Source organism: Euprymna scolopes, chromosome 8 (assembly GCF_053919585.1).
Source record: "Euprymna scolopes isolate OS-2025 chromosome 8, ASM5391958v1, whole genome shotgun sequence".
Taxonomy (NCBI): domain Eukaryota; kingdom Metazoa; phylum Mollusca; class Cephalopoda; order Sepiida; family Sepiolidae; genus Euprymna; species Euprymna scolopes.
The window spans coordinates 694,029-707,474 of record NC_136489.1 but is presented as its reverse complement, the minus strand read 5'-3'; the positions used below and the strand labels follow the sequence as shown (position 1 = coordinate 707,474).

Here is a 13,446-nt window from a genome sequence, read left to right as displayed (position 1 = left end):
CATCTACTGATTGCTATGGCTAATGATGCACTACTTGCAAGTACTTCCTTCAAGCTCCTAGGCTAAACATTCACAAATCACATGAATTGGAACAAATACATTGAGGTAATTGGCAATGCTGCTGCGAGAATAGTAAGCTCTCTCTACTGCGCTATAAATTTACTTAAACCGTAGAGTATCCTGCATCTCTACAAAGCAATTATTCTCCCATGCATCATATTTGAATTCGTACATTTGCCACTAGTCTCTTGCTCGTAGATAGAGTTTTAAAAGAATCACCAGCGTAATAGGTTACGCACTGTCGGCCAGACTCCAACCTCAGTTCAATCTCTGTCCCTGTTTTATAAGTACTTTAATGGTAAGTGCTTGGACGAACGCAAAGCACTGGTACCTTCTCGACGTAAATATCTCCGACAAACGTGACAAGCAGCAAAACCCCCTCCACACTTTAGGGATCTCCAGATGCTGTAAAGTCTTTTACTCAAATAGCTTCTTTCCTCGATCTGCTAGACTTTGGAATTCCCTCATCGATCCTTGCTTCCCTGACTGTACTGTCAGGCAGAAATTCAAACACATCTCGCTGCCCAACTCCCTACATAGTATCCCTAAAAATCTGATCCAAAATAGTAATCCCTTACGAATTAGCAGCACTGTGCTGTGTTTAGTTTGAAAAAAAAACAGTAAAAAAAAAGAGGTTTACGCCTTACGTAAAAAATAACGACAGCCATACTTCGTCAGTGTGCGCTCAAATTCACATGTTAACATAAACTTACATCTGGATCGCCAAAATTAAAAATAGAGGGTTTAAAATTTATTCAAATTAAAAAATGAAGAATGAAAAAAATAGAAATCAGTATAGAAATGATTTTTTTTTCTCATCCCACAAGAATTCATGACCCGTTTTCCACCAAATCCTCTAGCCAAGTCATATCACCATGATTTAAATACTTTTTTGCCCCAATGTTCATTAATACCACTCCCTCCAATACGCGATGCACCACCAGTCTACGGTACCGCTCAGCAGTCGAAGACCTCATTAGATTCATAAATAAACACACCTCACCTCCTTCATAAAACCTGCTATTCAGTCAGCAAACATATTCTGTGTCCTCTTACGCTTGTTAACCGGGGTTAGGGATGCGAACGAGTCCGTTACACTTATAGAACGTAACATAGTGGCGCACCACTCTGTTCTAGAGTCCCTAAGGGGCTGACGCCTCGGTGAATGTTCCAGCAACAGCCGGTTACGCCCCACCACGGTCCTATATCCATCTCTTGGTGAGTCGCTTCATAAAGTTATATTATACACAGAATAACGGGAAGAAAATCGCTTCACCTAACAACTAGGCTTTAATAGGGTGTAGTCAAATTTCTGCTGTAGATTTTCATTTGAACCTGAAATCATAAAAATTGGTCAGTCCTTATTTCAAATGAGTGATTTTTCTGATAAAGGGGGAAGAAAAAGCTACTTTCCAGGTCGGTAGTACTTCGTGAACAGTAGCCTGAGACAGAAATTTTCTGTTTCTATGTCTATCCTTGTGGCCATGTCACTGGTAAGGGTGCTGGAGGTAAACGTTTCATCTGGGCTGACGTTATCCGCCTGACAGTCAGAGACCCGAACCTTGAATTAATTGCTAAAGAGGCTGTCCTATCAGAAGGTGCAAAATACTGGGGCTGCTGTATTGCCATCTGGTGAATGGACCATGCAGTAGTTCCTAGCGGGGCCTCTCGATGCCATACTAGTGGGTAATTCTTACAGCTACCTTATCATGTACCAGAAAAAATCCTCTTTCTCTCTTAGTTTCCTTCTCTGTCCTACTCTAACCAAGTTTGTCGACCTGCTCCACAAATCCCAAAACCTTAACATAAAATATCTCCAGAAAAAAATACGAATAAATCTAAAACCCCATACTCCATCGTAGACCCCTACTACCATGTCTCCTTCTCCAACATCAGGGGTCTATGTTCCAACCTTCCAGAGGTTGAAATCCAACTACAGGAGACGAAACCGGACATGTTCTTTCTAGGGGAAACTGGAATAGGGCTGACCGCTTCCCTAGATGAGTTTTTTTTTAAAGGATACTCTAATTTAACATCTAAAGCTGACCCTCAAGATCGCCATGGACATGGAATATGTGCCTACATTAAAGATAGAGTTCCGTGTGGTAGGGATATCTCATGAGAAGACTCTCAGTTATCTTATATGTTCTTCCAGGTTGCACTTGCTTACACCACTGCATTTATATTTGCCCTCTATCGACCCCACAACAGCGGGATTACTATCTTTAAGTGTATATCTAAGAAAATTGACGACATCCTGTCTGCTCATCCTTCGGCTAACATTCACATATGTGGTTACTTCAATGTCCATAATGTGGAATGGCTGACTCACTCAAATAAGACAGATGATAAAGGGAGGTTCTGTCATGATTTTGCTATTGCCTATGACCTCACTCAGATTGTTCACGAATCCACCAGTGTGCCCGATACACCCGGTCAATATGCAAGCCTTCTAGACCTTTTTCTCTCAACTTCCCCTGAGCTATGTTTATGTTCCATTCTATTTCCTCTAGGATCCTCCGACATTTCTGTTATATCAGGTAAGATAAAAATGAAATGTAATAAGTCTTCAGACGTACCCCCTTCACCGTACTATATATCGATACTCTATGGCTGATTGAGATAGCTTCCGTACATTCATATCTGATCTACCTCTGCATTCCATGTTTAAAAAGAATGTGTCCTCTATAGTATCAGACCTGACCGAATGGTTAATTGCAGGCAATTCATACCATCAAAAAATTCAAACAACAAGCCATGGTTCTCCCCAGAATGTTCTGCTGCCATCGCGCACAGAAATAACTTTTTCCATAACTACCAACGTAATAGATGTACTGAGACTAAAACTGCTTTCATGACTGCCAGAAACCACTGTAAAAGAGTAATAAAAAATGCAACAGAGCTATATGCTCAGTCCGTTAAATCTAAAGTAGCTGAGCAGCGGCTTAGTTCCCACCAGTTCTGGCAAATAGCAAACAGGATCCTGAACAGAAGCGTGCATACTATTCAAACCATATTCAATGGACCAGAGTTTATCTCGTCAGCATCAAACAAGGCCAAACTATTTGCAAAGAACCTTGCAGCTAATTCTACCCTATGCGACGAAGGCCATCAACTCCCAGTATTTCCTCCTATAGCAGACAACACGCTAGGTAACATACAAATATATGTGCATAATGTCGCCAAGCTAATCAAGAACCTTGATTCCAGTAAAGCAACTGGCTCTGACGGCATTCCAATTATCGTGTTTAGAAAGCTTCAACAAGAACTTGCCCCCATACTTACAAAACTGTTTAAGCGTTGCCTTAAGGAGAAGTGCTTTCCAACACCCTAGAAAACCTCATCAGTATATCCTGTATTTAAGAATTCAGGTGATAAGTTATCTCCCTCTCAATACAGACCAATAAGTCTCCTGAGTGTCATGAGTCAGCTGCTGGAATCCATATTAAATAGAGAAGTAGTCAACCACCTCACCAGAAATAACCTTCTCAGTGACATGCAATATAGTTTCCGTTCTGCAAGATCTACAGCAGATGTGCTAACGGTAATATCACATAGGATTAGTGAATCTCTCGACAAAGTCTTCCTTTCGAGGACAATTGCTCTTGACATATCAAAGGCCTTCGATAAGGAATGGCATAAAGGCCTACTTCACAAGATTTCCAGCTACGGTATAACTGGAAATGTTTTCTCAATTATTAAATCGTTTCTCTCTAATAGGCTCATAAGAGTAGTGGTTGATGGGCAGAAATCAGAGGCCCAGAGTATTAATGCAGGAATCCCTCAGGGGGTAATCCTGGGCCCAGTTCTCTTCCTGATCTACATCAATGATCTCCCAAAACACATACTTAAATCATTCGTTGACATCTATGCTGATTACAAGACTATCTATGGCAACACATCAAAGGCCGTAAATGACAAAGTTCTCTCTGATTCCATCTCTTCTGATCTTGAGCGCGTGGTACAATGAAGGAAGAGGTGGCTAGTCACTTTTAATGCCTCTAAAACCAAGCTCCTATCTTTACATCATCAACGATCTGATCCCCATCTGGCATTAATTGAAATAGATGGTTCTTGTCTCCAATGGGAGGCTTCATGTTTTGACAAGCTTCTGGGAGTGACCTTTACTTACTGCTCCAGAAGATATCTCACTACTGATGCAATTCTCTATCTGTATAAAAGCCAAGTACGTCTAAGGATGGAATACTGCTGCCACATCTGGACAGGAGCTGCTAAAACAGCCTATCCTGCCTTGACAGAGTACAAAATAGACTTCATACCTAAGTGGGGGATGCCCATTTCTCTTCCCTGCAACCTCTCTCTCTCACAGAAGAGACGTGGCGAGCCTGTCTTTGTTTTATCGTTATTTTCATGGCAAGTGCTCGTCTAAGCTTCAATCTCTACCCCCCCTCGCAAATCTTTTATGATAAACAACCGTCTAGCTGAAACTACTGTCAGTGATTTTCCCCACTCTTTATCTGTGCCTAAATCAAAACGTAGATTCCATGAACAAAGCTTCTTTCTTAGAATTGAACGCCTGTGGATCTCTCTTCCGTTTGCCTGTTTCCCACCTGACTACAATTGGGATGTCTTCAAGTCCAACGTAAACAAATTTCTGATAAACCGCCCCCTTAAGTAAGGTACTTCATCAAATCTCCAATATTAACGATTACTACGATACTATCCCATACACACGCAATAACCCTTATCGTCGAGTTGTTTCCGGGCCTTGATAAGTGGTGACCTCCATGTAAATAAAAAAGCAATAACATACGCAATTTTCAAGAGTCTACGACAATTTTAAATGCCTGTACAAAACGAGTCTGGAAACTTATTGAAGGCACCTCGTACGTTTGGACTACAATCTTGCATCCCTACCTGCATGCGTAGAAAATGAATTTTTCAAACGAGACTACACCAGAAAATTAAAGCCTATCTACTAGCCCGATAATTAACTCCAAATGTTCAACATTTGTCGCTTTCACGAAGGTTCTACCCATGACTGAAGATAAGCAAAAGTCCCATTCAGCGTTTTGCGCTGTTTGACATCTAATTGCTATTAACTCAACGTTCTGCTTATTTATTTCCTAAAATTTCACCCACAGCAGCTGACTCTTTGTAACTGACCAAAATGTAGCATCCCTTATTCGTATTAGTCAACAATCCATTCATTGTGAAATTGCATTTCGAAATAAAGCAATAACATTAAATAAGAAACTATCTAAATGGAGGACTCCCAGTAATTGTTGTTGCTCGTTAAGTCAAATTTCACATTTTCAAAGTAGGCCAATGTTCTTTTTTTTTATTTTTTCACATCTCAGTTCTCATAGTAACTCGTGCACACACAAAAGAAACATCTATTTATATTTAGTACGTAGGCAGATATATTATTTGAAAATTGTTTTTTTATAGAAATGCAACTTGATAATTGCTAATAAAAAGGAAGCATGAGGAAAGTATATTTTAAAACTGAAAGTGAATACACTAAACTTGCATCAGTTACAATGCTAGAACTTAATCAACCAAGCAATTATCATAAAATGTGTAGTTGTATATATTTATCAAAATCTGGATATTGTAATTTATTTTACTTTTGTACTTGTGGACTGTGCCTTATTTTGGGGTGAAAAGTAAATAAAAAAAATCTTTATGTTCTGGTAAAAATAGGACTGCCGCTTCTTTAATCGGATTTGTTTCATTATCGATTTTCTATACTTATCGGAGGACTTACGATACAAAAGTTATCTAAGGACAGATAGACATGTATACTGTACATTTGAGTGAAATGTCAAGAAAATGTTCCCACTCGTTTCATATATATATATACAACAGTTACCCTCACACGATAAAAGCGTTATGAATACTAATTCTTTTAACGGGGCTAAATAAATAATAAAATGCTAAATTCTGATTAACATTTCTTTTACAACTTCTTTACTCATTTAAAAAAAAATCATATGAATTTAGAGACCAACAGAACCCAGTAGAACCCCGAACTAACATTTCGAACATTAGTAGGGATAAAAGTGTCACGACTGATCAGAGATTACCATTCTGTCAAAGAGAGAGAGAGAGAGAGAGAGAGAGAGAGAGAGACTATCGTCCCAGTCGAATTGCCATTTTAAAGAGTTTGGTTGAACTATCTATTATGTTTTTAATTTTTCTATCTTATTTTAACTTAAATTTTATTTCCCCTCACCACTTGTTTTATATGTTTCTTAATTTTATTTTTCATGTTTTCTTCTTCATTTACCCCTAGTATACTATTTCCTTATTATATTCCTTGATGTTCATCCTCTTCCTCTTTAATAGCCCCCGTTATTTCACCTCCTATTTTCCTAATTTATTTTAATTTGTAATGTAAATCTTCTCAAGTCGGTCTTATTTGTATTACCCTTTTCATGTTTAATTTCTCCTTTTCTGATGAAAAAACTTTAGCTTCGAACTGTTATGGCATAAAGAGTTTTTTCCACTTTCTTCTCATTTTCCTCCTAATTGATCTGATGATTTAATGAAGAGTGAAAACTGAAATATCTTTGTCTGTTTCTGCGTTTATAAATTCCACATTATGAGACCTAGAACTTATCATGTTTAAAAGTTATTATGAGGAAGCATAATATTCTCAATATTTTATTTTAGATTTGTTTTGTCTACGTTTAAATGGAATTGCTTGTGTTTTTCAGTTAAAATGTTGTGGGTTATCAAACAGCGATGAAGGCTATAAAGATTGGGCAAAAATTCCCGATTTCCAGTGTTACAACATCACTAACACGCTTCTCGCCTGCTCCGTGCCGAGCACTTGTTGCAGAACAAAGCCGGTAGGTAATCTTTTATAAATTTTGCTACTTGACGCATGCATACATACATACATACATACATACATACATACATACAGAATGACGTCTACATTCACATATACATTAATAAAGCAAGTAGGTTAGACATATATACATTTTTTTACATATACATACAGGTTATACATACACACACACACACACACATACATACATACATATATATATATATATATATATATATATATATATAATGTATAGCTATTTTCATATTCCGTCCTATTTCCTCTGGGATCCTCCGACCACTCCGTTTTATCAGTTAAGATAAAAATGAAATGTAATAAGTCTGCAGACGTACCCCTCCACAGTACTGTATACCGATACTCTATGAGTGACTGGGATAGCTTCCGTACATTCATATCTGATCTACCTCTGCATTCCATGTTTAAAAAGGATGTGTCCTCTATAGTGTCAGACCTGACCGAATTGTTAATTGTAGGCATAGACCGATTCATACCATCCAAAAAATTCCAACAAAAATCTAACAGCCAGCTATGGTTCTCCCCAGAATGTGCTGCTGCCATCGCGCACACAAATTACTTTTCCATAGCTACCAAAGTAATAGATGCACTGAGACGAAAGCTTTCATGACTGCCAGCAACCACTGTAAAAGAGTAATAAAATAGAGCTATATGCTCAGTCTGTTAAATCCAAAGTAGCTTAGCAGCGACTTGGTTTCCACCAGTTTTGGCAAATAACAAATAGGATCCTGAACAGAAGCGTGCGTTCTATCTCAATCATTATCAATGGACCAGGGGTCATCTCGTCAGCATCAGACAAGGCCAAACTATTTGCCAAGAACTTTGCAACTAATTCTACCCTATGCGACGAAGGCCATCAACTCCCGTGTATCACTTTTGAAGAACACCGAACGTAGTGTCATAATTAATTGCTGAGGGTTTAGTTGTTTTTTTTTATCGTTTAAACTTTCGAAAAGACCAAAATAGACTTCTAAAGTATATTTTGGTCTTTTCGAAAAGTTTCTTTTTAATGGTTTCTGTTTAAACGAAAAAAAACAAAAAACAAAAACTAAACCCCCAGCAATTAATTATGACACTACGGTCGGTGTTCTTAAAAAGTGTTATAAAATTATGTACCCATCAAAATCTTATATATATATATATATATATATATATAATTAGGGAAACCCGACATCGTCGGGATTGAATAGAAGTTCAATCAATTTTCCACCCTCCCATAGTTTTATTGCCATCGAAATCGGTTAAATCGTCCATTTTAGTTGGCTATCCTCCCCTCCCCACCTGCAGTGTACCGGGAGGAAGCTTCACATGTTTCCCCGCAGTTACTTATTCCGCAATACATTGCACTCTACATCGCACTGTAGAGAATCTGCTTTTGATTCTATAAAATTATTTGTAAATAATGGTTTCCCTTAAAATTTGAAACACAAAAGTCAAGTGGCATGGTTCAAACAGGCCCTAAACAGAAACCTTCTTTTCAAACGCGCCCCTGTCTTATCAAAGAACTAGCTGCTGATTATATGAAATCATTTTTACATAATCACTTGAATTAAAGTTAAACGTACAACAATCAAGTATCATGGTTCAATTGTACTCTAAAAAGAAATATTCATTTTTAGCGCGCCTTTGTCTTAAAAAGAATTTACAGTTGATTTTATAGGTAAGGTCTTTCTGCTTGTGCGATGATAAAACGTTGCAAATGCACTTGTGATGTTAGTCGTATAAAGGTGTTAACTTTGATCAAAATCAGATTTCTTTATTTAAGAATATGTTTTCGATCACTGATACTTATCAGATGCATTCCTATACAAAACCTACGTAGGAATACTGCGAGACACATCAAGTGAAAATTTAAAAAATCGACTTAGCCGTTTTCACATCTATAGTGAACGAACTCTCACACAAAAACACATTTATATATATATATATATATATATATATATATATATATATATATATATATATATATATATATATGGAAAAAAGGAAAGAAAAAGGAAGGGGGAAAGGAAGGAAAAAAAGGGAAAATTAAAGAGAAAAAATAAATAAATAAAAAATTAAAAGTATTATAGTAGTATATTAGCTAACAAACAGCTGTAACAACTAGTGAACCCAGGGTTCAATTTTGCCAGGAAGGCAAATGTCCATCAAAGAGGAAAAATAAATTGAATCCCAATATGAAGTTATTGAATGGGGCAAAGGATTAGAAAGTTTCAGCAGATCTGAAGACATCTTTGAAATTTCCAGTGCACATCATCCAAACAGAAAAGCGGCCTGATATTTTGCTCTGGTCTGACTCTAAAGAGTATATTTTTAATCGAGCTAACTGTCCCTTGGGAAGAAAATTTCTCAGAGGCTCATGAACGAAAGAAAGATCGGTACGAATGCGTGCGTGCCGAGTGTATAGAAAAGGGATGGATGTGCAATGTGATGCCTATCGAGGTTGGATGTCGAGGATTTTTAGGACACTCAACCATTTCGCTTCTTTCGAAAATAGGCGTCACTGGAAGGGATTTTAAAAAACAAAAATGTCGCCTGAAAACCATTGTTAGACAGTCGTCATGCTGGATCTGGCGCAATTCAAAGACATTTGCAAAGAGAGCATAATATTGTCCACTTATTCCGTTCTCGGGCTGCTCTGGAAAAAAAAAGAGAGAGGGAGGATAAAAAGAAAAGGGGGAAGGAAAGAAAAAGAAGGAAGGAGGGAAAGGAAGGAAAAAAGGGAAATTAAAGAGAAAAATACATAAATAAAATTTAAATTAAAATAAAAAAGTTAAAAATGAAAAAAGTTAAAAACAGCGTTTTTCCTCTGCTTTAATATGCCAGGTAAATTTTTTTTTATCCTATTTATTGCTTTGTCCAGCAGCAATAGCTGCTGGTGGCGCCAGGGGTGGTAGTCCCGCTTTAGCCACCGAAACTGTGTCATCACCTCTGGTTAGCGGCTGATGAGGGCAAAGTAAAAGCACATGTGGTCACATGTTGTATGTAGAATATACACGCGTATATTTAGACAACAAATTGCTATCAATAAATATATGATTAATGAATTCTTTCCTAATTTATTTATTCGTCATCCTAATTCGGTAAGCAAGTTTCCGAATCTCTCTCCCTGATCTTCATCAATGATCTCCAAAATCACATTCTTAGACCATTTGTAGGCCATTATCAAGACGACATCAGAATCTATGGCGACACTTAAAAGACCGGCGATGACCAAGATTTTTTTTATTTTTTTCTCTTCTGATCTTGAATGTGGTGCAATGGGGGGGAGTAGCTGATTAATTTCAATGCATCTAAAATGAAGCCTCTCTCCTTTTATCATAATTGCTCTGATTGTTATCTGGCGACAAGTGAAATGAATTACTCTCGTTTTGAGGAGGCACCATGTCTTTACATGCTTTTGTGACTGACATTCACTCCTGATTTGAAGTGGAACACATGTCAAATATGTTGCCAAAATCGCTGGAAAAATAGTTAGACCTTTGTACCGCTCCAGTAGATATCTCACTGCAGATGCAATCCTCTATTTGTATAACAGCCAAGTACGGAGTACTATTGCTACATCTGGGCAGGAGCTACTCGGCGCCCTATCCTGATTTGATAGTTCAAAACCGGCTTCGAAACCTAGTAGGTGATGATCTTTTCTCTTCCCTGCAGTATGTTTTCGTTGACGTTGCAAACCTATCATTATTTTCATAGCAACAGCTCGACTGAACTCTAACCTATGGTTTTCTTTGCCAAACTGTCACAAAAAACACTCGACTAACTAAAACCGCTGTATACGATTTCGCCCACTCTCTATCCCTGTCTAAATCTAAACGTAGATTTCACGAATAGAGCTTTTTCCCTATAACTGTCTGCCTGTAGAACTCTACTCTGCTGGCGTGATTCCCGCTTGACTACAATATAGTAACCTTCAAGTTCAATGTAAACAAGTTCTTGTTGAGCTGTCTCTTTAAATAATCAAATTCTACCCAATTTACGCCATTAGCAACTATATTCATTAATCGTCATGTTTGAGTAGCCTTCGAACCTTGATAAGGGGAAACTCCATTGTAAAAAAAAAAAAAAAAAAGATCAAGAAACCTGCTCACCGGGGCGAAACAATAAGTAATTATAAGAAATAGAAAATGCATGACATTGCCGCTTTTGTATATGCTTGTATAAATAAAAAATATTTAGCTCTATCTATATTGGTATCTATATTTTTTATATCTCTATCTATTCTTATCAGTCTGTCTATCCATCTATCTGTCTATCTACCCGTCTATCTCTTATACCTCATTAAGTTGACTTATAAAATTTTTCTACGTGCAAATATCTTGTATATGCATGTGCACATAATGATATTATTTACATAGCTTTAATGTCGCGAATACATAAACAAAGAAACTTAAACTAAAATTTAACGTTTGATAAGGGCAATGCTTTATTTACTTATATGTTTTTATAGGCGATAAAAAGCAGACTAGTTGTAAGTGAAGCCATGTATGAGTTCGCAAAACCGTCTTAAGTTCACTGTGAACGATCGTGCCTATTTAATCACAAACACTGTTAGGAAATACAAGACTTCATTCATCGGTAAAAATTAAACTGATATTTAATATTAAATTGTGAATTGACAATAATTAACTTCAATTAAGATTTGAAATTCTTATATTTTTTCTTTTTCATCAGGGGGAAAATCTGGATGTCTTTTGTGGAAAAGGCGTCCTACAACTCGGATTTGTAAGTAATTTTAATTGTTCAACACGCAAACACACACACGCACGCGCGTGCTCTCTCTCCCCTCTCTCTCTCTCACACACACACACACATATATATATATATATATATATATATATATATATATATATATATATATATATATACTACCGTAGATTGTATACTTTAAGATGTACTTAAATTTTTAAATAATATACCAAAAATTATTTTTATCACTATTAACTCCGACTAAAGACTGACAACCTTTTATGATCTTCGAAGTTTAATTGTGATATTCACCTTTTAATTAATTATGTCATTAATTTTTTAATTTAACGATTTCTAATATGAACACTCTGTTTTGCACAGTTTTTTAATTATTAAATTCATTATTATCTTCAGTATTTAATATATCTTGGGAGATTCATAAGATCGTCTCTTCATAAATGCATGTTATTTTAACCTGAACTGTTTTTTCTTCTTTCATTTAAATTATATATATATATATATATATATATATATATATATATATAAAGTAAAGCATCTTACTTTTTTACTCAAAACATTAAACAGCTACAAAGACAAGATAGTGCACCATTATAGACTAGCGTACTATGTTTTCCAGAATGTACATATGTTTATATAGTCATTATCATTCTCAATGTGCTTTTGCCAGCGATTTACGTTGGCTGTGTCTGGGCGTCCGGAGCGCGCCTTATCATATGAGAGTAGTACCTAAAGAAAATTTTTCTATTTTTCTTACTCAAAAAATTGAAGAGCTGCTCAGAAGGAACGGGACCATTAAAACGAGTAATGCTTATTTTCGTACATTGTCACCATCATATTGAATGCACTTTTACCAAAAATTCAATGACGCAAGTTGGTTGACGGGCGCCCAACTGTTGAGAGATGTCCAATCAAAAACATTTTCTCTCCACCTTCTCCTTGACTTTCCTCTGCTTCGTTTACCTTTTAACATACCCTCAAAGCTTAAATTTGACAGGCCAGTGGTTGGTCGTTTGACATGACCAAACAAAGTAAGGGTTTTACTTTTGATTTATAGAGGGGGTAGAAACGTAGTTTGACGAAGGGTTGATATTTTGTCTTGAGTTGGAAGCCATGTTTAGTTTCAGAACAGTTTCCGATGGTTAGTTTTGATTCAATTTGTAGACATCTTGCCATTTCAAAAAGTGTCTGCCATGATCTTTCCGCAGTCCTGTTTTGGTGTGGGGATTTAGGGGTCGATTTTCATGCTTGATACGATGGTTAATTAATAAGAGTTTAAAGTCTTTATTAGTGAATTCTGTAATATTGTCAGAGCGAATACATTTTACTTCACCGAAGGGGGCCATGTCGGCTAAATATTTTTAGTTGCTAACAACTGTGAGGGATCATACCCCATTATTAGTAAAACACATTGCAAAATTTTGGGTTTTTTTCGATCAGACGATGTCCCGTAATGAAACACATTACGCGATTTTAAAACAGTGATAGAAAGAATATATGTTGTGTTAATAACAGGAGGTCAAAGTGAGTTAATATATATAAATTACCAAGTATACTGTAATATTTTAATACTTGGATAACGTCGTGTAGATCACGCGACCAGGTTGCGCATTGTGAAATCATTAATCATGTCAAAAGCATTACATTTCACAAATTGTTGTTCATAAATGTTGTAAACATGTAAGGGTTTGGAAGAAATGCACAAATCGAAAACAAGATATATCGAATTGAAAGACAAATACAACATTATAATGAGACTGTTTATGCACCACTTTGACTACGACATATGCATAACACCGACAGTAAGATGAAGAGTTCATTGTAATCTGTAAGGTGGGTAC

The 13,446-nt window shown here is 36.6% G+C and overlaps 1 protein-coding gene across 4 annotated transcripts in view; it reads left to right on the top strand.

Moving 5' to 3' along the window:
- The window catches only part of LOC145283478 (tetraspanin-17-like), a 42,478-nt gene that overhangs the window by 16,183 nt on the left and 12,849 nt on the right, over nucleotides 1-13,446 (top strand). For all 4 annotated transcript variants that reach the window (XM_080132292.1, XM_080132290.1, XM_080132291.1 and 1 more), the window contains 2 exons: nucleotides 6,744-6,878; nucleotides 11,573-11,623. In XM_080132292.1, coding sequence (XP_079988418.1) covers nucleotides 6,744-6,878; nucleotides 11,573-11,623 — 186 coding nt within the window. The remainder of the gene's footprint in view (nucleotides 1-6,743; nucleotides 6,879-11,572; nucleotides 11,624-13,446) is intronic.